At 35.1% G+C, this 20,746-nt stretch overlaps 2 protein-coding genes across 3 annotated transcripts; one reads left to right on the forward strand and one right to left on the reverse strand.

The window, feature by feature from the left end:
* The first annotated feature begins 1,500 nt into the window (after window positions 1–1,500).
* Window positions 1,501–5,833, forward strand: LOC129885681 (soluble inorganic pyrophosphatase 6, chloroplastic-like). The gene is made up of 6 exons (XM_055960051.1): window positions 1,501–1,868; window positions 2,364–2,524; window positions 2,884–2,984; window positions 3,120–3,301; window positions 4,615–4,713; window positions 5,621–5,833. The coding sequence occupies exons 1-6, from the start codon at window positions 1,632–1,634 to the stop codon at window positions 5,711–5,713; spliced, it is 873 nt and encodes a 290-aa protein (XP_055816026.1). The 5' UTR covers window positions 1,501–1,631; the 3' UTR covers window positions 5,714–5,833.
* A 557-nt stretch (window positions 5,834–6,390) lies between these two features.
* Window positions 6,391–20,377, reverse strand: LOC129885682 (probable sphingolipid transporter spinster homolog 2). 2 transcript variants are annotated; one of them, XM_055960053.1, is made up of 17 exons: window positions 20,101–20,377; window positions 19,482–19,613; window positions 19,057–19,158; window positions 15,763–15,867; window positions 15,564–15,639; window positions 11,276–11,350; window positions 11,078–11,180; window positions 10,945–11,007; window positions 10,168–10,222; window positions 9,923–10,020; window positions 9,649–9,725; window positions 9,102–9,215; window positions 8,659–8,778; window positions 8,162–8,290; window positions 7,014–7,092; window positions 6,717–6,886; window positions 6,391–6,618 (listed from the first exon to the last, which is right to left on the reverse strand). In XM_055960053.1, the coding sequence occupies exons 1-16, from the start codon at window positions 20,268–20,270 to the stop codon at window positions 6,735–6,737; spliced, it is 1,650 nt and encodes a 549-aa protein (XP_055816028.1). In that variant the 5' UTR covers window positions 20,271–20,377; the 3' UTR covers window positions 6,391–6,618; window positions 6,717–6,734. The 2 variants fall into 2 exon arrangements, with proteins under 2 accessions (XP_055816028.1, XP_055816027.1); XM_055960052.1 differs by having other exon boundaries at window positions 6,391–6,886.
* Window positions 20,378–20,746: the final 369 nt, after the last annotated feature.

Genomic DNA, 20,746 nt, shown 5'->3' on the forward strand with positions numbered 1-20,746 from the left:
AGATAAATATTTAGTTGGAATTAATAAATGATTGGGAACTTGTAAATTTTGCCAAATATATTTGCCAAGTAATGATAAATTGTATGGACAAACACAAGTTCTCAAATATTTTTCAAAAGCTACTTAGGACGAAACACTTACTGAATAATAGGTATAAATCTTACAGCAATAGTAAAGTAAATTGGTTGAGAAAGAAAAAGTTGCATACCTGGACTGTGTGCACGCGAGGAATGAAGGAATCCAAGAGAGGGAGGAGAAAGTAAACCGCAAGAACAGATAGAATACGAAAAGGAAACTGATAGGGGAGACTGCTGAAAATATTTCTTTTGTTTCAACAATTGTTTTTTCAGTTTGATAAATAATGAGAAACCGTTGAGAAAAAAATCTCAAAGATACCTTCGTTTGTTTCGAACTTGAATTTTCTGACTTACATGAAGAGTTTAGTTTGTTTTTTTCTTTTCAGAAAGGAAGAGGTTACAAGAGGGCAGACTATGGGAATGCAACTTTGAAAGGTGATATGGCTAATGGTTATTCTTGCCTTATTTATTTACTATTTTTAATATTTCATATTATGTGTAAAAGATTTTAAGATTGCGCGAAGTATGGCAAATTTATTAGTCTTATATATCTATATATAAAAGAAAATCTTAACAAACAAATACAACAAAAGAAGTAAGGACTTATCTCATTATCAATATCTGTGCAGAAAAGGTAAAATGAACATTCAATATATAAATATATTTGGGAGTAATTATATCTCACAAAGTAAACAATGACATAACAAAGGTATGTAAAATCTATTAGAAGAATATGTATTTCTGTAGAATTTCAGTTTCATCGTTGTATTTAAGTTGGACACTTTGTTTCTGCCATGATGCCATAATCTCCGTTGTGCACGCCAATCTCTTCACGAAAATTGTTAATTACCGCCTCCATAGTCCCTGATGGATAAATTCTGCAAAATTAAAAAGCACATATGTATCAAGTAAAACTTATTTGATTCAGTGTAGGGAAAGAAAAACAATTAAAACATTTGAAATTCGAAACATGAATGGGAAAAATTTTCTAAAGACGTGCAGAAGTATTTTACTTGTGACGAGTGGGACAAAGAGAGAAAAAGGGGGACAGACGTGTGGGGGGTTGGGGGAGGGGGAGAGGAGTTTTATCGGAAGAAGGATAATACAATTAAAGAGGGAGGTTTAAAACCGACAAGTGAAGAGACACAATCTTTGATTTTTTTAAAGCAAAAAAAAGAGTTAAAAGGCAGAAAAATAGGATAAAAGGATAAATAGCTCCGTGTTGTTTCTCGGCGCTACGTAGTCAGGCTGAATATCCTCTTTTATATATATATAAAATAAATATTTAATAATATTTGTTTAATTTATAAAATTAATTGATAATTTATATTTCGTTTCTAATTTATTCTTATTAATAATTAAGAATTATTTTTTTATTATATTTTTTAAGATGTTATATTTAAAGAGTGTTATGATAAAATTGCAAGTACTGTTTGGACGGTATATGTGGTTGCAGTTTAGGCAGTGATAGGCTGATAGCAGCAGTAGTGCTACTTTAACTGGTTCATCTTCTCCAATAATTTCTCTTCCCTTTAGAAACTGAGCAAAACAGCAATGACGGCGGCAAGAGTCATGGTATCAGCCAGCAACACACTAACGGCTTCGCTCCTATCGAAAGGTCCATTACGAAGGCCCAACAATTTCAGCCTTTGCTTCAGAAATGGACCGGTGCAAAAGAGACGTCTTTTCACTTGCAGTGCAATCTACAATCCCCAGATTCAGACTATAGAAGAAGGACAGCCCGAAACCCTAGATTACCGTGTGTTTTTTGCGGACAATTCCGGCAAAAAGGTAAATACTCGTCTCTATCTTGACAGTAGATTTGTTGTTATCTGTGTATGTATAGTACGGAAATTTCTTCATTGTAATGAAATGAGTCCCGGTAGAGCGGAGTAGTTACAGAGAATCACATAGTTTCCCCCTACTAGTTTGGATTGAGGTGAAAAAGATTGACATACTGATGAAATGTCTAATTGCAAGGTCTGTTATCCATGAATTTTGTCCAGCGAGACATTTCCACATTCTGTAGTTTAACTATGACGCGAAGAAGGGAAGTCAAAGATTATATCCTTTTAAAATAAGGAACTGATTGAAAGCTGTGAAGATAAATAGCGTGGGACAGCACTTGTATACTTGTATTTCTTGAATTTTAATCCAACGTGAACCTATTTCATCTTTGTTAGTGTTTACTTAGTGGAAAAAACAGAGCTTTTGGTCTGTCCAGGTACAATAGTTACAACATATTATACCATGTCTTTATCAAAATCATGTCTTTGTAATGTGCAGATATCCCCCTGGCATGACATACCACTACATTTGGGTGATGGTGTTTTCAATTTTGTTGTTGAGATCCCCAAAGAATCAAGTGCAAAGATGGAAGTTGCTACAGATGAGCAACACACTCCAATTAAACAAGACACTAAGAAGGGGAAACTTCGATACTATCCGTAAGCCTATTTTGTCACTTTTCAACATTCTTTTAGTATGTTAAATTGTCAGACGTAATTATCTTCTTGTTTTCTACCCATTCCGCTTTTAGTTGGGGTGGGATTTTGACCTATTGTCATTTTGCAAGTAATTGTCTTCATGAGTTAACTGCAGTTTTCTATGGGTCAATACGTTTAGGTCTGTTACATATGTTTTTTGTTTAGCAATGATGGATACACTCACTAGTCACTCCTCAATCTTAGACTGATAAGACTTGTACATCACTGATGTTGTGTCATCATAGCTGCATGGAGTTGTCTAGTTTCTGATGTCTGCTGTGTTTTTGTTTGATGTTATGCATTTCTTGTGCAACTCTCAGATATAATATTCACTGGAACTATGGATTGCTTCCTCAAACATGGGAAGATCCTTCTTTCGCAAACACCGAAGTTGAGGGGGCATTTGGTGATAATGACCCTGGTATGGCTTCATAATTTCAAATAGTTATCAACTTTCTTCTGGTCCATCTATCAAACAAAAAAGAATAGAAAAAACAATGGTGTTAGAGATTGTCTTATTTGGTTGAATATCTTTATGTTTTTTTCTCATTTGTAGTTGATGTTGTTGAGATTGGGGAAAGCCGTGGCAAAATTGGCCAGGTTCTGAAGGTCAAACCTTTAGCTGCTCTGGCAATGATTGATGAGGGAGAACTTGACTGGAAAATAGTTGCTATTTCACTAGACAATCCAAGAGCTTCACTTGTTAATGATGTTGATGATGTAGAGAAACATTTCCCGGTATGTTTGAAGGGCAATAAAGCTGCTATCTTTTGTTGACTCTCCTTTCTCTCTAACTGCTTTTGCTTGTGCCACACATTTTTGCATCACTCTTTCTTTCTCTATCTCTCTCGCTTTCTTTGTTGTGCTGTTATATGCCTCTTCGGTTAAAGATAATTGTCTTGGAATCTCCTTTTCAATTTTCATTCAGCTTACCCCAGACTTGTTTTGCAATGTCTTCTGTGGTTAATTTATCATAAGAACCAGCAAACTAGAGCTTGAAGTCTTGACTAGTGATCATTGCCTAGGAGCAGCAATAGAAATAACAGAAAGACTATATGCATAAAATGAGTGATCTTGATATCTTTTGAAATTAGCTGCATACTTTGTTGGATTGAGAGGCGTTAAAGAAAGTTAGCATTATTCAAGGTTATCTATGCAAAGCTATGGAAAAGCATTAAAGTTGTGATGATAATGGGAGACAGTAAGCACTGACATGAAGATACCAATGAGTGGGAGCGGCTGTTATAGGAATTGGCTTCTGTATCAACTATTAGTTCCACTGAATAAGAAATAGCAGAGGCATATATATATATATATATATATATATATATATGTGTGAATCTTGCTTTTGTTTCTTACAAGCAAATAGTTACCTTTGCCCATCAGTGTTATCTTTGCTATCACATTGCATGAAAAAAAATCATGCCCATCTAGTAACTCCTCCTTTAGATTGTTGTGGGTTATATGATGCCTCGAACTGCTGATAATCATGTTCCTGTTCGAAGTAACTGTGTTGTCCCTAATCTCACCGTTTGACATGTTGTCGAGATAAACTCTATACTGGAATTTTACTACTCCAAATGTTTGGCGCATCTTGTCCGCTACTGAGTCAGATTCTTACTGTTAATACCAGTGTACATGTAATTATATGTTTTAATGTTCTTGATTATGTTACTAAAACATAGCAGTGATTCTACATAGAGACTAGTGGTCCACTTTAGCCTGCTGAATGAAGTTCCTTAGTTTCTTGCTATTTAGAAGGAAGTAAATGCTCTTGAATGCTAACAGTACTAGAGAAGCAAGCCTGTTTGAGAAACTATGTTTTGAGTAATGCCCACAACATGATGCTGATGAGGGTTGAAACTCTGGTCTTTTGGTCGCAGCATCTCAGCCTAATCTAAGCCTTTTTCAATTCAAACTTTCTATTATCGTCCTTTCTGCTAGCAGTAGTAGTGAATTGAATCAGTGTGTGGATTTTATATTAGGCAAGCTCCTTATTAATTTCCTGTTGACTTGTCAATGTTGATTGAATTAATTCTGTGAATTTTCAGGGCACTCTCACAGCAATCAGGGACTGGTTTAGAGACTATAAGATACCTGATGGAAAACCTGCCAATAGGTTTGCTCTTGGCAACAAGCCAGCAAACAAGGTAATTGCTTTTTTAGAAGTTTTTGGTTAAATGTGATTTCTTCGATGATCCTTAGGGATGGCAATGGGGCGGGACGGGGAGGATTTAGAGCTAGGCGGGGCGGGGCGAGGCGGGTTGTGGGTTTAAGGTATCTAATAAAAATTCGAAGAAAATTTAATCTTTATAATTAGTAAAAATCAAAGATATAAACTTTTTATATTAAACTTTGACTTTAATTTTTAACTTCTTCTTTTTTAAAAAAAATTTAAACTAGACAAATGTTAATTAGAGTTAAATAGCGATTAAGAAACAATTGTTGAAATATTAACTAAAAACAATTAATAGTTGTTGAGATGTTAATTAGTGAAAAATGAAAAAAAAAATTATGAATTTTATTTTTCATATTAAACTCAATTAGAAAAGAAAAAAATATAAAAATTTATGCGGGGCGGATTGAAAATGAAAAAAATTATTATGCGGGCGGGGCGGGGCGGGCGGTTTAAAAAAATTGCGGGTTGGGCTCAACCCTCCCCTCCTCGCCCAGCCCCATTGCCATTCCTATTGATCCTTGTTGCTATTTCCCTTAAGTTTCTTGAAACATTATACTTTCAAACATAACTGACATAAATTTTCAAACAGACGTGATAGTAATGTTTATAAAATTGGCAATTGCTTGTTTCGCATGCCCCTTGTGTTATATATGAAGATGACTCCACCCTCCCCTGCTATGGTTTTATATATAACTGCAATTGCTTTTGAACTAGTGCAGCACACAATGACATAAGTATAATAATTATTTTGGTAATTAGTAATCCTAATAACATTCTCCAAGTTTCCTCCTATCGGATAAAGAAGTTTAGTCTTTCTAAAACTGTTCTCCCCTGCCCTGCATGACCGTGCTTATGATTTCTTTACCTTGCACTATCAGGATTACGCTCTTAAGATTATTACGGAAACCAATGAATCTTGGGCAAAGCTGGTCAAGAGATCAATCGCTGCTGGTGAGCTATCACTTGTATAAATGCCGATTAATTGAGCTTAAGCCTGCCAGTGTTGGTGCTTGTAACCTAAACTGGACATGGAAAATTTTCGCTTCTGAGATGGAAGTCAATTCGTATTTATAAGACTTTTTTGTTAATAATGTTACTGTTTTTCTATTTTTATCTTCGATAATTTTGTTCATACACTAGCGTTTTTAAGTGATCCAGAACGAAAACAGGTGTATTGTTACATGATTTGATCTTTATTCTCCAATTGCATCAGTTGAAAATTAAAACTGGCTTTATCCTTTAGCTAAGCCATTTTAACCATTTAAGTGTTGTGTAGCTTCTTGCAATGTTTTATAATATGATCAATTATCTAATAGTTGATATTACATTTATCGATAATCTTCTTAGGCAATGAAAATTCAAAGGAGCTAATGCCATCTAAATATCAATTTTAAGAGAGTTATTTAAATGTAATGTATGTGAAGAGGTTTTATTGTGGTTAAAACTTGTATATAATTATGTAGAGATAATTGTGATATTTAAAGAATCTTTTGATTTAGGACCTGATAAGAACAAAATCGATAAGAAGTCATCCTATTCCCTCTTTCTCTACTAATATGAGGAATTCATTTTTCACATGAATTGTTGCATAGTGAATACATGCAAAATGACATCTTTTTTTCCCAGAACGACTAAAACAAAGAAAAAATAGAAATACAGAAAACAGATACAATATATTGTGGTCAATTATGAGGTATACAAACTTAATGCTGAAGTTGCTTTTGATGAGTCTCACCTATATGAACGAATTCAACTACTCTTTACGGAGTGCAACATTATTTACACAGAGATAAGAATCAAACAATTTACATTAAGCCTTGGAGGACAGTTATTTGATACTTGTGCCAATGGGAGGTGGCAGGTACAAAGGTGAAATCTGTGCCGTGGCAGGTACAAAGGTGAAATAGTTTAGGTACGCGCAAAACCAGGCCCAAAAACAACCATTATCAAGAGAAAAAGAACCAAAGAATTTACATTTCATTTGTCCAGCAGCTACACAACCATATACGAGGAGGATTCGACAGGGACTTCAATCGAATCAGTACTTTTCTCCTTGAGCAATGGTTGTGACTTTGCTCTCTCAGCATCACTTATTTGATCCTCACTATCTTCATCGGATCTATCTACACTGTGAAGAAAGATGCCTACACATAAAAAGTACATTAAAAAATATCATCAATAACCACCCTAAATCTATTGCCAATTACATCAATAGGACTCATTTCAAGGATAAAGATTTGAATTTCAAGGGATTCAATGAGAGTATTATACCTATGAACCATATTCCAGAGGCTATAAATAGAATTGTTGTCAACATCAAAGCAGTGGCCCTCCAATTGTTAATGTGATCCTTTACAAGAGAAAACATAGGAGGATATTGATCAATGTTATCAAGAAACATAAAATCAACCACATAGTTTCAATATAACTTTTACTACTGCTACACCCATAATTGACCTTTTCCAAAATCAATCTAACGGTTAGACTAGTTATTGGAAACCATCCTCTGGGCTTCATGTCTTTCATGTACTATAGGTTAAACTACAGATTTGTTCAAACAAACGCAGCTTGCACTTCCATTCTAATGACTATTGGAGGAGAAAAGAAGACTCTCAGGGGAGAAAGAGAACAATCTTGCACTTGTAAAACGTGGTTGCCTTTTTATCAAAGCCACCATATTTCAGATTGTAAGTTATTTTATTCATAACTATGAGAAGAGGGAACAAAAGCATATTCTCCTTTTTCTTATGTCCATTGCTATACATTATCGGCGAAAGAGGCAACCACCAACTGATGATTCAAAACAGCACTATGAGAACAATCACCAGGCCTCTTCTCTCTACAAAATATTATGTGTTCTCACAGAATTTCAAAACTAGAATATTTGATAAACAATAAAAGCGCGCTGAATGGAGCTTCAATGCTCTCTGTTGTCGGTTGGAGGAGGCACGAATATCCTCCGCCAGCAGGGAGGAGAAACACTTCAGTGACAATGCAGCAGATAGCCAGCACACCACAACAAATGGTAAGGCTTGCTTTCAATGTGTATATATATACAAGAGAAAAGGTAAAAAAAAAAAAAAAGGGGGGGGGGGGGGGGCGCAAATAAGAAAAAGGTTGGGCTTAGTTGGAGAAAGGAATGGAAAGGAGTTTGCCGGAGAAAGAAATGGAGAAGAGTTTGCTCAAGAATCAAATTGAGAGGAATAGCTGGATAAAGGGAAACAAAACAGAGGATCTGGGTGATGGGGTTAGGAGCATTAAGGAAAATAAAAAATGGGGACAATGCTAACCTATTAAAGCCAAGTATAACATTAGCAAGCTCATATAAAATGTGTCTGTATCTTTTGAAGCGGGAAAAAGAACTCTTGAAAGAGGGAAAGATATAAGTTGCAAAACAAGATCAACGAGCAAGCTCAAACCTGGACAACCCCCACAAGAGGAGAGGAAGGCACATCACCAAATATGTGAATTGAAACAGTAGACATCGCCATAGACAGTGGTCTCAAACTTGGTTTGACGGAATGGAGACAGACATAGTTTACAGGGCCCTGCAGTCAGATGCTTTAATGTAAGATGAAGTAAAGCTCGAGACATACAGTATCAACCCTAAATTACAACCAATTAAGCATCTTAACTAAGTGAAAGCCAATTACTCTTTTGAGAACTTCAAAAGAAAGGGAAAGAAGGATGTATGGGAGATAAGACCAGTCATCCGAACAGTTTTGGCAGTTAAATAACATTTTTATACCTAAAAAAGTGACACATCATCACATTTATGAATAATATAAATGAACCCAGGAAATTAGGGAAAAAACATTTTGCAGAAAGCATTTCCAAATGTCAAATCCATATTGAAATAGTGTACAAAGAAGCAGACAAATTTACATAAGAGTACCGGATTAGATAATAGAATTACCTGTGTCGCAAATACAAGCAGTTCTCCTATTGCAAAAAGAGGGATGAAAGCATATAAACTCTTAAAACAAAAGGCAGCAAAGCAAAATATTGCTCCAAGACATGTTGCTACTGAGAGAAGCTGCAGTACAGAATAGTGACATCATTAGCAGCAGGGTTTTGAACGATTCAAATGAAAACACCAGAAGAGAAGATAGGAATCATTAACATCAAAAATGAACATCATAGGTCATCCTTCTAAAAACGGCGAATTTGAGTAAATTGAAACAGAGAGAAAGAGTTGTACAAGTCAAAAGAATCAGTTCTTCTGGGATAATTTTAACTCTGATTGAGAAAGTCTTGTTTGTTTTACATTTAGCAAAGAATGATCTTCACATTGGACACTAGATTAAATGAGAAATATTTCTAGACATTAAACAGAATCTTAGGACAAAAAGTACCAACCTTAAAGGCATTGGATATTGTGGACGTCATTCGATCCAAAACAAAGCCTCCGGCCAAGGTTCCGAATATTCCAGATATAACAGTAATACCTCCAAACATCATGTCTGCATTTTTCTGCAGAAACACCAATTGCAGATCAGCTAACATGTACTTAATGATTTTGTGGTATTTGATTGGTCCATGTAAAGCTGAACAGCATAACCAGATGATGCAAACCAAAAGAATGTAACTGGATGAGGCATGATCAAATTGAGCTCATTTCACTTAAACATAGAAACAACAACAACATACCCAATGTAATCCCACAAGTGGGGTCTGGGGAGGTTAGGATGTACGCAAATCTTACCCCTACCTTTGTGGGGTAGAGAGGCCGCTTCCGATAGACCCTTGACTCAAAAGGGAATGTTACCACTCACTTGTAAATCGCAACTTCCAAAATGTGAAACCGAGGAAAGTGAAAAAGAAAAATCAACAGAATCACGCAAGCATAAACTTAACCCTTGAGAATAGTTGTGAGGCAGGCAGGATAGTGGATATGAGAGCTTACCATATGGTATATGTTATAACCAGCCTTTGGTCCCCAATAGGAATATGCACCAATTACAAAATTATATGCTATGTATCCTGCAAAAAACCACTCAAGTTGAGAATCAGAGTGTAGAAACCTATCAAACGTGCATAACAAGTTTAAAAAATAAGTGAGATCTCTTTATTTTAGGAAAAGAAGGCATTCAGAAAAGGTTCATCAACATGTTCCAATATTGGGATCCAAAGAAGAGGTAGCATGAAAAAATTGGAGGTAACAAAAGTTAATAAAATACCTAGGACATTGATGACATAAATCTTTTCAAGAAGAAGCACTTTCAGATCCTTCCAAAATCTTGTCAACTCATTTAAATTGCTAGGAGCATCTTTCGAACTGTAGAAAAGAGAAGAAAGCAAAAAAGAGGTCAGTTGAGTGAAAGGAGAAGACATATTGCTCATAATCATGTTTGCAGGATGGGTGATAGATCTTGGCTGTCTTAAGACCATCAATAACATCACCAGTTTTATGAAGGTTCCTTACCCATCCTTGGAATTTTCCCGTGTTGGTAACAAACCATTGCTACAATTTGAAACAGCTGCATTAATGACAAGAGTTGGGGTCAAATAATGGCTCCATCGAGAAAACCACGACAAGTTAAGTGCATACAGAACACCTAAAGGGGGAAAAAGCTAATAAACAATGATCAACTTCACAGATACAAAGCTATGGCTTACTGCTCTACCACTTCAAGTATTTTCGTATCTGGTAGAAGTAAATGAAAAGGATCACGAGTAGATCTTAATTGCTCCATACAACTGTTTGTTAACGAAGCACCTAACCTACTTACCCACCAATTCGACTTATTACTTATTAAATAGTATATTTATATCAAGATGTCACACCCTAAGCCATACAAAGAATGTTATCAAAGCTTGATACAAATGGAAGAACTGCAAGCTGGCACACATTTATTTATTTTTGGACTATCCTATACTTCTTTAATTACTACAAAAGATAATCATGTAAGGAAACCTAAGGAGAAGCTTTCCATTTTAGCAATTGAGGAGTTCCACTAGGCCCCTAGTTCTTTGATCCGTTGAACTATAACAATTTAATATTTTTCTTTCAAAATAAAGACTCTTTCCAACACGATTTTTTTTCACAAAGTAACTAAGTTGAGCACAGAGAAACTTCTAAGGACAAAATTCCGGAGAAGGTAGGTCATGAGAGCAAAATGATCAATGTTAGGACAAGAATCACACTTCCCTGTTGCGTAAGTAAAAGTGTAATAGACATGTCTATGATAATAGGCACTACCTTCTTCTGGGCAAGTGGTCAGGGGAGAAGTCAATGATTTTTTTGATCCGGTGTGAGAGAATCCTGTATAAACACTAACAGAAATATCAGAAAATGCATACAGGATAAGACCAAAAGACTAATTTACCATTACCTTTTAATTGCAATGGTTTCATAAATAAACCTAAAACTGCAAAAGGAAGCATTAGCAATGCCTCTATCCAAAATGCCCAACGCCAGCTAAGATGATCGCCAACCTATCAGAGTGTGGAACATTAGTAAAACTTGGTATGAACAATGAATCACATTCCACAAGAGAACATTAAACTTGACCAGTGAAGAGTGAGCTCACCAGTCCACCATATACATAGCCAAGTGCTACCCCAGTTGGTATACACATGTAAAATATTCCTAGCCATGCTGTTTTCTGGATAAAAGAAGAGAATTGGCATTCACAAAATATAAAATATGTAAAAGCATCAAGAGATATACCCAAGCAGCAATGAAGTTGAAGAAGCATGCAAAAAACAAGTGATTCCACAATTTTTTTGATGTCCTTGAACCAAGGGTGAATTGGAATGAGTTTTCACTTGAATTTTTAAAAAATGAAGACCTGCATAAAGCCTAGTCATACTTATTTCCAAACAGTCAGACAACAACAAAAAACTAAGCTTCAATCCTGAGCTAGTCACAGTTGGATATATGAGTCCTCATTATCCAATTCACTCCATTTGAAGCAGTTTCATTTCAATATTCAGCAATTTAAGTTCTCTAACACTAGAAATCACAATAGTCTAAACGCCAAAGAAGCAATCCCAATAAAGTAACTTGATATGTTCAGTGGTCAAACAATTTAGAGAGTGACCTCAGAAGTTGCTTTAAGCACAGCAGCGATATAGTTTTATCAAGCCCAAGTCATTAACTTAAATTTTAAGGGGGATTGAAATCGCTCCTTTATCAGGGAATCTAGTGATTCATGGATTAGGTAATATGGGTAATATTCCAGCATCTGAGAGAAAAAAGTTGACTCACTAATAACATCGTTTGTTGTATTAACACCGCAAGTGATAACATCCATATCCCATTCCAACTATTATAGCCTTCTTAAAACATCCAAAGGAGCGATCAAATGCAAGTGCGCGAGGAGAACCAAAAAGGCTTGCCTCATAAATACGTATATGTGCTTGTGACGTCAGTATTGGAAGAGGACATGGAGCCAACTTGGAAGAAATGAAATTGAAGTTGAGGCTGCAAGCTTGAAACCATGTCCTCAAAAGGCAGGAGATGCAAGATTGGTGTCTCAAAGTTGAGGTCGTGGCATCAAATTTGAAGCCATGATCTCAAGGGGTTTTCCATTCCGTGGCCTCACAAGTCTGGTGAGATTTTTGATTAAGTGAGGGCGAGATTGGATATGTTCGCACATTTTCGAAGGAAGTATAAATTAGAACCCTAGATTGATTTTAAGCTAGTTTTTAGCTTTGGAGAAGTCTAATTTTGAGAGGCTTAGCCTAATTTTGACGCTTTCTAAGCATAGAAATTTTTTTTGATAAAAAAGAATAGCACTCTAACCGTAGATATTGTATCCTAATTTTTGGCCTAATATGATGATCGATTCAATCTCTGATAAAAAAGATATACCTTGATTATATTTCATCTCTTCAACAAGTTTAGCAATAACGGCCATATTATTCCGATTGATCTTATTCTTTAACATGAGCTTGAACCTTTAGGGTAGAATTTTTTGTATGAGTTCATTTGGTCTCCCTCTTGTTTCTTTTATTTCTCTTGATTGATTTTACATATCTTCCTTTCTATTGAATCTTGCTTGGAATATTAATTAGTAGGTTCTTGCACATCTGTTTCCAATTGAATCTAATTATATTTTTTATCTGATTCTTCCGTAGATTTAACCGCTATTGTCTTTGGGTTTGAATGATCACCTGTGATTACTAGGATTCAAGTTAGGTTAAATACTTAAAATTTGTGTTTTTCTAATATGTGTAATTCAAATTCAACCTATTACTTTTTCTTTCATAGTGTGCTTTGCATATTTGTTTGCTTCCGCTATTCCATGAGCTTTCAGTAAGGTGCTAATTTATCTTTCCCTAGGGCTAAGTTATGAACAAAGCATGTGCTTCTAAAGACCCTAGAGCTTGGATAGACTCGAATGTCCCAAACGTTTGTGAATTAGGTCTGGAGGATCTGTAACGGAGCATGTTGTAAAGGAGTTTGAAGAGGTAAGATAGTAAAGACTTGTGATTCATGCCTTGTGCCAATCGTCTATCCCGTACTGCGGTCCTGCATGAGAAAAAACCATCAAAAAAAATATGCCACAATGTAAGGCACGCGTCAAACGACTAACAAATGCCAGATTAAAAGAAGAGCCAGGGACATAAAGAATAGAGTCTAGAGTGACAGAAGATAAAGGTTTGGCTTTGCCAACTCTTTTTGGTTTTGTTTGATCCCATTAGCTGAAGTAATAGCTGGAAGAGATTGTGAATAAATAATATCAGACAAAAGTGATTTCTTACCAGAGATATGATCGGAAGCGCCTGAGTCCATGATCCATGAACCAAGAGTACTGGATTGTGAAACACAAGCAAAAGAATTACCCGAAACAGAAACATCAGGTTGTGCAACCAAAGCTACTTGTGGTGACGTTTTCTTACTTGCTCACTACTAGAGGAACTCATCATATTCTGTATGAGCAATATGAGCATTATTAGGCCTGAGCCATAGATGCTACTTGTGCAGATGTCTGCTTACTTGCACGATTTCGAAGGAACTCATTATATTCCTTTAGAGCAATAGGATCATAATTGGGTAGTGGACCATGCAAAATATAACATATGTCACGAGTGTGCCCAAGTTTATGACAATGACTACACTTGGATCAAGGTTTTCCAAAACGCCTTCCACCTCGCCGATTCTCCATAGATTGATATGTTCATTTTTCTATGGTTTGAGATGCAAGAACAGAGGAGTCAATGGTGGGTGATGAGGCTACTTTGTGATTGGGAGGCCCGGCAAGACGAAGTAGATAAGAGAATAATTTATCAATTGTAGAAACTACAGGACTAGCTAGAATCTGATCACGCACTAAATCATGGTCAGTAGGAAGTCCAGCAAGTGTAAGAACTAGAAACAACATTTGTCTGTGCTCTTGTTGTTTTTCCACATTCGTAGTAACTGACATCAACATTTCAAATTCCTCCATGATTGCTTGTACCTGTCCCAAGTAAGTAGACATATCGAAATCTTGTTTCTTTAAGTTGGTCATTCGAGATATCACATCATAGAATCGAAATATGTCATTAGTGTATAAAGCACGAGCCTTTTTCCCAAACTGAATAACATGTCTGGGATGGGCGAAACAAGGGCATCAACTTGGAATCGATAGATCGCCATAGGAGACTACATAATTGAGCATCAACATTCACCCATTGTGCTTTGACTTTTGCATCTTCCTCACTAGCCTTGGCCTTTTCATCTACCACACAAACATTATTGGTTAAGTGATCTTGGACGCCTTGACCCTTACACCACAGCTCAACCGAGAAAGCCCAAGCTAAATAGTTTGAGATTTCCATTAATGGTTCCGAAGTAATCATAGGGCTTGAACTTCTTATATTTTTGGAGCCAAAAATATCAAACCCAAAAGACATTATGAAATATATATGTATAGGAATCTGGGGAAAAAAAATTGGGAGAAAGTTTAGTCGCCGAAAACCGGAAAGACAGATCTAACTGCCGAAATCTGGTCTGGAAACCCTAATTTCGCCGGAAACTCACCGGAAACTGGTTGAAAATTGTTGGAACCCTAATTTTGGGGCTCGAATCTGGACAAAACTGGTTGGGGTTTGGTCGGAATGATTGGATGACCCCAACCAAGAAAAAAAAACTCAAAAATAACTGATCGAAAAAGCCTCACGCGCCGGCACGTAAACCAGATCTCGCCGAAAAATTTCACCTTCGAACGACGCGTGACGTGTGAGGGGTTGTTTCCCGGTGGTGCTGGCTGGGGTTTGGTCGCCTGAGCTTTCGAGCTTTGTAATGGTGTTGGTTTTCTCACAACACCCACAGAACAAAAAACTGACAAAATTCAGCCCCCAAAAGTCGCCGGAAAAATAATTGACACACGGTGACTTGAAGTTTCTCACCAACGCTCTGATACCATGTGAGAAATATAGGAGAAAAATATTATTGAATTGTGTAAGAACAATATTGCATAAAGACCCTATTTGTAGACATTATAAACCAATCATTTTCCAAATAGGATACTATAAACTATTCCTATTCTAAGTAGGATTGTGTACACCTATTCCAATTCTAACAATGACTTCCTAGAATACTATTATAATAGCTTCATTGGTCCCTCAGGAAGTTGATTAAGCACATAATATCGAAAGAAAGATCTCAGTGCTTACACATTGTGGTGTAATCAGTAGAGAATGAAATGGAAAGGAAGTATAGAAGAACAACCATCATATTAGCAGCAGAGATTAAAAAAAGTACCAACACATACAAATCTTGCCAGAATATAATTTGCCTTAAGATAGATATAAAAGAACAGCAGTATAAAATGTGACATCTACCGGGAGTCATCAGTCACAAAAATCATAAACGCTAAAAAACCAAACCTGAGCAACAGGGGCGTTATCATCAATAAAAGGAGCAGCAAGGCTTATGAAAGATGCCTCACCAACACCCACCAGCCTGGAAAAGGAAAGATATTAATGTAAACGGAGATACGGTTTTCTCCTTCCACCCCTCCCCCCCCCCCATAGTAATTGCGGGTAATACATGACAGCTTGTGAAGAGTAATATGGTTAGACTTACATTCTGCATGTCGCAATGAACCAGAAATTAATTGAGAAACCACAACCAACAACAGCTATTGTCCACACTGTCAGTCCAACTCCAATAAGTCTGAACGGATTGACACTGCGGAGTTAACAAACACACTGGTAAGAAACACAAGCAATTGATTAAACTAAAGAAGCACGACTATGCATACAACTCGATTATTTTTCCTTCCCCTAGTGAAACTCTGTCTGATACTATTCCTCAGCAAATTATGTGACAAAGTTGCAAACTGAAAATAAGACAGTTCTACTTCAAGTCTGACAGCCATAGAAAGAATCGCATCTTCAGGTATGCCAAATATAGAAGAAAAAGAGGATTCTTTTTTAGGATGTAGTGTAGTTTGCTCTTGACTAAACTTGTCAGTAAAATGGTCTGCTATTATTGGATTCATGTCATACAGCAAAGAAGTTAAAACGGAAAGAAAATTTGGTGGGGCACCAACCCTGTAATAGGGCTTTTAACATGGTTTTTGTTACATTTATAAAGGCTTTGTATTTACCAACAATCAATTCATGAGAATTAAGTCAAAATTTCTTCCAACCTATTGTCAATACATCTTTACACTTGCAAATATCAACAACAACATACCCAGTGTAGTTCCACAAATGGGATCTGGGTGGGTAGGATGTATAGACCTTACCCCTACCTTTGTGGGTGAGATAGAGAGGTTGTCTCTGATAAACCCTTGACTCAAAATAAGTATAATCAAAGCAAGATTAAAGGAAAAATAACGACAACAAAAAAAAAATATAAATAGAGCAGATGAAGCAACAGGTACAACAACCTAGTAGTGAAAATTGAAGAATAAAATCTTAAGCAAACACTAACTAATCATATCATATTAAAAGTGGAAAACTCCAAAGTGCAAAGTTGGATTACCATTTTGCCCCTTCACTAAATTAAAATAAATCTAAATGTAATTTAATATTAATTACAAAATTTTTTTTAATAAATCGAGTCTTTTTCACTATTCATATAAAAATTATGAATACAAAAAATACAATGTACTACCCATGTGAAATAATGAACATAACAAATCCACTGCATAAAAACATACTTTATAATTGGTGATAACAACTCTTAATTGTTTTAATTATTAAGAATACAAAAAGGTAGATCATTTATCCACCTTTTGAACACAAGTAATATCAAGAAACGTTCCAATAACAATTACTCAAAGCTAAAGTGGCCATGATCTAAGTTTTTATATTCCGTTAACAACCATTACTCAAATTTATTTGCTGTTTCGCTCCTTTGTCTTTTCATTTTCTTATATGTTTTTAAATAAATCTATAATGTAAAATTTTCACTTGTAAATAGAGTGCACTTCAAAGTCATTTGATATCATTGTTCTTCCAAAATTCTTCAAGCTTCATGAACTCGACCAGATTGCTGGAGGTTAAAATTAGTGGGATACAAAATGAAAAAGGTATTAAAATTCATTATAGAATTTTATAGTTTTATTATTTATTGTAAATAAAATTAAAAGCAAGTACATTTATTCTCTTTTCACTATTTGTAAGCATCAAAGTTAACTTTTTTAAAAAAATTAATCTAACTCTATGTAATATGGAAAAGAATATGAAGTTTTATTTATGTAGTATCGTATTAATTTGATCTATTATACAATTATCTTCCTTTTCTTTTTTAATAGGTATTGTCATGACACATATTCATCAATTATAGAGTGTTCTTTTAAAACTTCAGCGTAAGTTTTTTATTTAATTATTATGCTATTGTAAAACTAATTAAATTGCTACACTAAATTCTTGTAAAATAAACTTATTAGTAATATTTTAGCCAAAAATACAAATAAAATTATTTTGAGGGGCAAATATAGCACGTTCTATTTTTAAATTACAACTGACAAGGATTACAACTTCACATGTGTAGCCATTATTCTAATACTTCTAATTGAACATGAGATCTTTTTATTCTGTTAATTCTCATATTTGATTTGGAATATTTGGTCAATAGTTCAAATCATCCAAGAAAGCACCAAAGAGATAATAAGTTATATATATATCACAAGTCAAAACGAATATTTTTTTTATCAAATTCATGGAAGAAAGGGCTCACAATTTCGAATCAAATAAAAGATACATATATGTACAACATATATATAAATAACTATTAAGTATCTCATATGGCATATAATTACTACTTTGTTGCAATTCTGCAGATGTATATATCATGAATTTGACAACATTTACAAGCCATCCTAAGCAAGACATGTTGTTCGAACCTTTTGCACGACTTTTACAAAATGTTACTTTCATTCTATAAAAAGAGAATGCTACAATTTCTTTAACCAAAATAAAAACTTTTAGATGTGAAGTAATTTTAACCATAGTAAAAATATACTTACTAAAAGTAATAATTTTTCTCCCTAAATTCAGCTTTCACCACCAAAAAATAAAGGTTATTCTCACATTCATACTCTGAAAGCAATTTTCAGTATATTTGTGCTTTGGAATGACATAAATACCAGTCAAATAGCCTAACCATTCATCAATTCGCGCTTTTATTTTTCTTTTTCAAATTTCGTGCAACTCATCACATACATATTTCAATACTATTTACACCATTTTAAAATGTCTATACTAATTAGCATAAGATACACATGCAACGCACGTGTTCGAGAACTAGTACTACCAAATAAGGAAAAGATGAGAAGAGGAACCCATTGCCTCTCCCACATAAAAGTATGACAACACTTGGCTATCTACTACTCTTCTACCCTTATCCTCAACCTCCAAACCTTCCTATCTAGGGTCATGTCCTCGGTAAGTTGAAGATGTGTCATGTCCGGTCTAATCATTCCCTCCAGTTCTCCTTCAGTCTACCTTTACCTCTCCTAAAACCTTCTACAACCAACCCCTCGCACCTCCTTAGTGGTGTATTGGCACACCTTATCTTTACATGCCCGAACCATCTCAACCTAACTTACTCATCTTGTCCTCCACGGAGTTCCTAATCTTCCAACTATCATGTGCATGAAAAGTTGAATACTACATAAGTCTTCAGAAAATGTTTTTACCTATGGTAAGGGTCAAATCATTCGGCATATGGTGAAAAGGATTAAGAGTCAAGCTAGTTGGTAACTTGAAGGGAAATTTTTCACTTTCTCAAATCATAGAAAGATGGTTTCAATTGTTAAATCATATTTCTCTCAGGCTCCAGCAAATAAACTTCCCAAAGAGAATGTTTTTAAATCTAAAATTTATCTGCACCAAGATATCAAACTTGTAATATACTGGGATTTACCTCTTGGCAAAGGAGGCAAATATTGGAGATGCCACCAGAAGCCCAACCATGAAAGCAGATGATATGACACCATCCTGAAAATTACTCAAATTAAATTCACCCCTGCAAACAAACAGAAACGAGCGCATGAAAAGACATTATGATGATGTGTAATTAAAAAATAGTTCCATCATTAAATTTGGAGAGAAAAATTCATTGTCAAGATACATTATCCAGGAAACAATTGTAACTCTCAACAATAAGCATTAGTAAATCAACAAGAAAATGAAGATCAGAGAGAAAAAAGTAAGAAAAATATCAAACATAAGCAAGGAAGAAAACTTAAGAGTGGAACATCGAAAACCAAATCTTTTTCCCTTTAATCAATCACTTAAGAGTTGAGTAGGCTAGAGAGGAAAGACAGAAAATTTCAAAGGAAGTCTTACTGAATTCCACTGCCAGAAGAACATGTACCAGCTTTCGTACAAGTTCTACGGTTTCCATTAACACCATTGCTCGCAATAGTTCCACGATCCACATAATTTATTAAGTTGATCACACAGAATACAGCAAGTAACCTGACAATTTATAGCAAATATGTTAGAAGCAAATAGTGTGGGTGAAGTGCAGGATATCCTAGTAGACAGGACCCTCTTACCTTCTACCAAGACTTTTGGGGGTTTCGAGTCACCAAGGGAGATAAGTAGGAAAAGAGTCACAATTGTGTGTGGATTTGGGGGTTCGCTGTTTGGTTTACCCTAAACACAAGATACCAAATATAACAGAAATTGGAATAGAAACATATTCCGTGCAAAACTCAGTAATTCGGGAACATTAATTCAACTCTAACTGGAGAACCCATCAGGTAACTATATCACGAAGGTCAACGTAAATCATTCTTGAAACCAATTTCATCGGTTTTAATGTATCAGAAAAGCAAATCAAACCTTATAATTGCAATTCCACAGACTCAAGAAACATTGAAATTAAGAAATCTTGGAAACCCAGTTGGTAAAAACACAAAATTCAGCTTTAATACGCAAATGGATTAAAGAAAAAGAGTACCTTTTGGCAGTGAACCAAGAAGGTTGAGGAAGTAATGACGATGGAATTGAAGATATAGCCATATCTGTAGGTGCAGGCACATCAACTAGTGATGTGTTTGGATTTGATTTAGGTTTATTTGTTGAATTTGAATCGTCCAAAGGCTTTGGGGCTGGTTCTTGTTTCCCCATTTAAAGAAAATAATACTTAATAAACAATCTTTAAGATACTATTTCTTTGACTTCCAAAGCCTTTGTTTTCTTGATTTTAAACCTTTTTATTTTTTTTGTTCTTTTGGGCTCAATAATGGAGTTTTAAACCTTTTTGCTGTATTTCTTTAACTTTATAATTATTGGAATAAATCTTGTGTTTGTTGTTCACAAATACATGGTAACTAAAAATCAGGAGAGCCTCACTGGATATTCTCACGCCGATATGCAGATTTCTACTTATCTCAGAATATTTTTATACAAATAAAAACTCACAGTTTATATACTAATATTAATTACTAAAATTTAAAATTTGAAATATTTATAACTCAGGTAACATCTTACACTTCTTTTATAAAATCAACCCTTTTATTTAAAAATAACGATACACTAAATAAATATTATAAGATACGAAACTCCAGAATAAAAAAATTTGATATATTTTATAGTTATAAAAG

The sequence above is a fragment of the Solanum dulcamara genome, chromosome 4 (assembly GCF_947179165.1).
Source record: "Solanum dulcamara chromosome 4, daSolDulc1.2, whole genome shotgun sequence".
Lineage (NCBI taxonomy): Eukaryota > Viridiplantae > Streptophyta > Magnoliopsida > Solanales > Solanaceae > Solanum > Solanum dulcamara.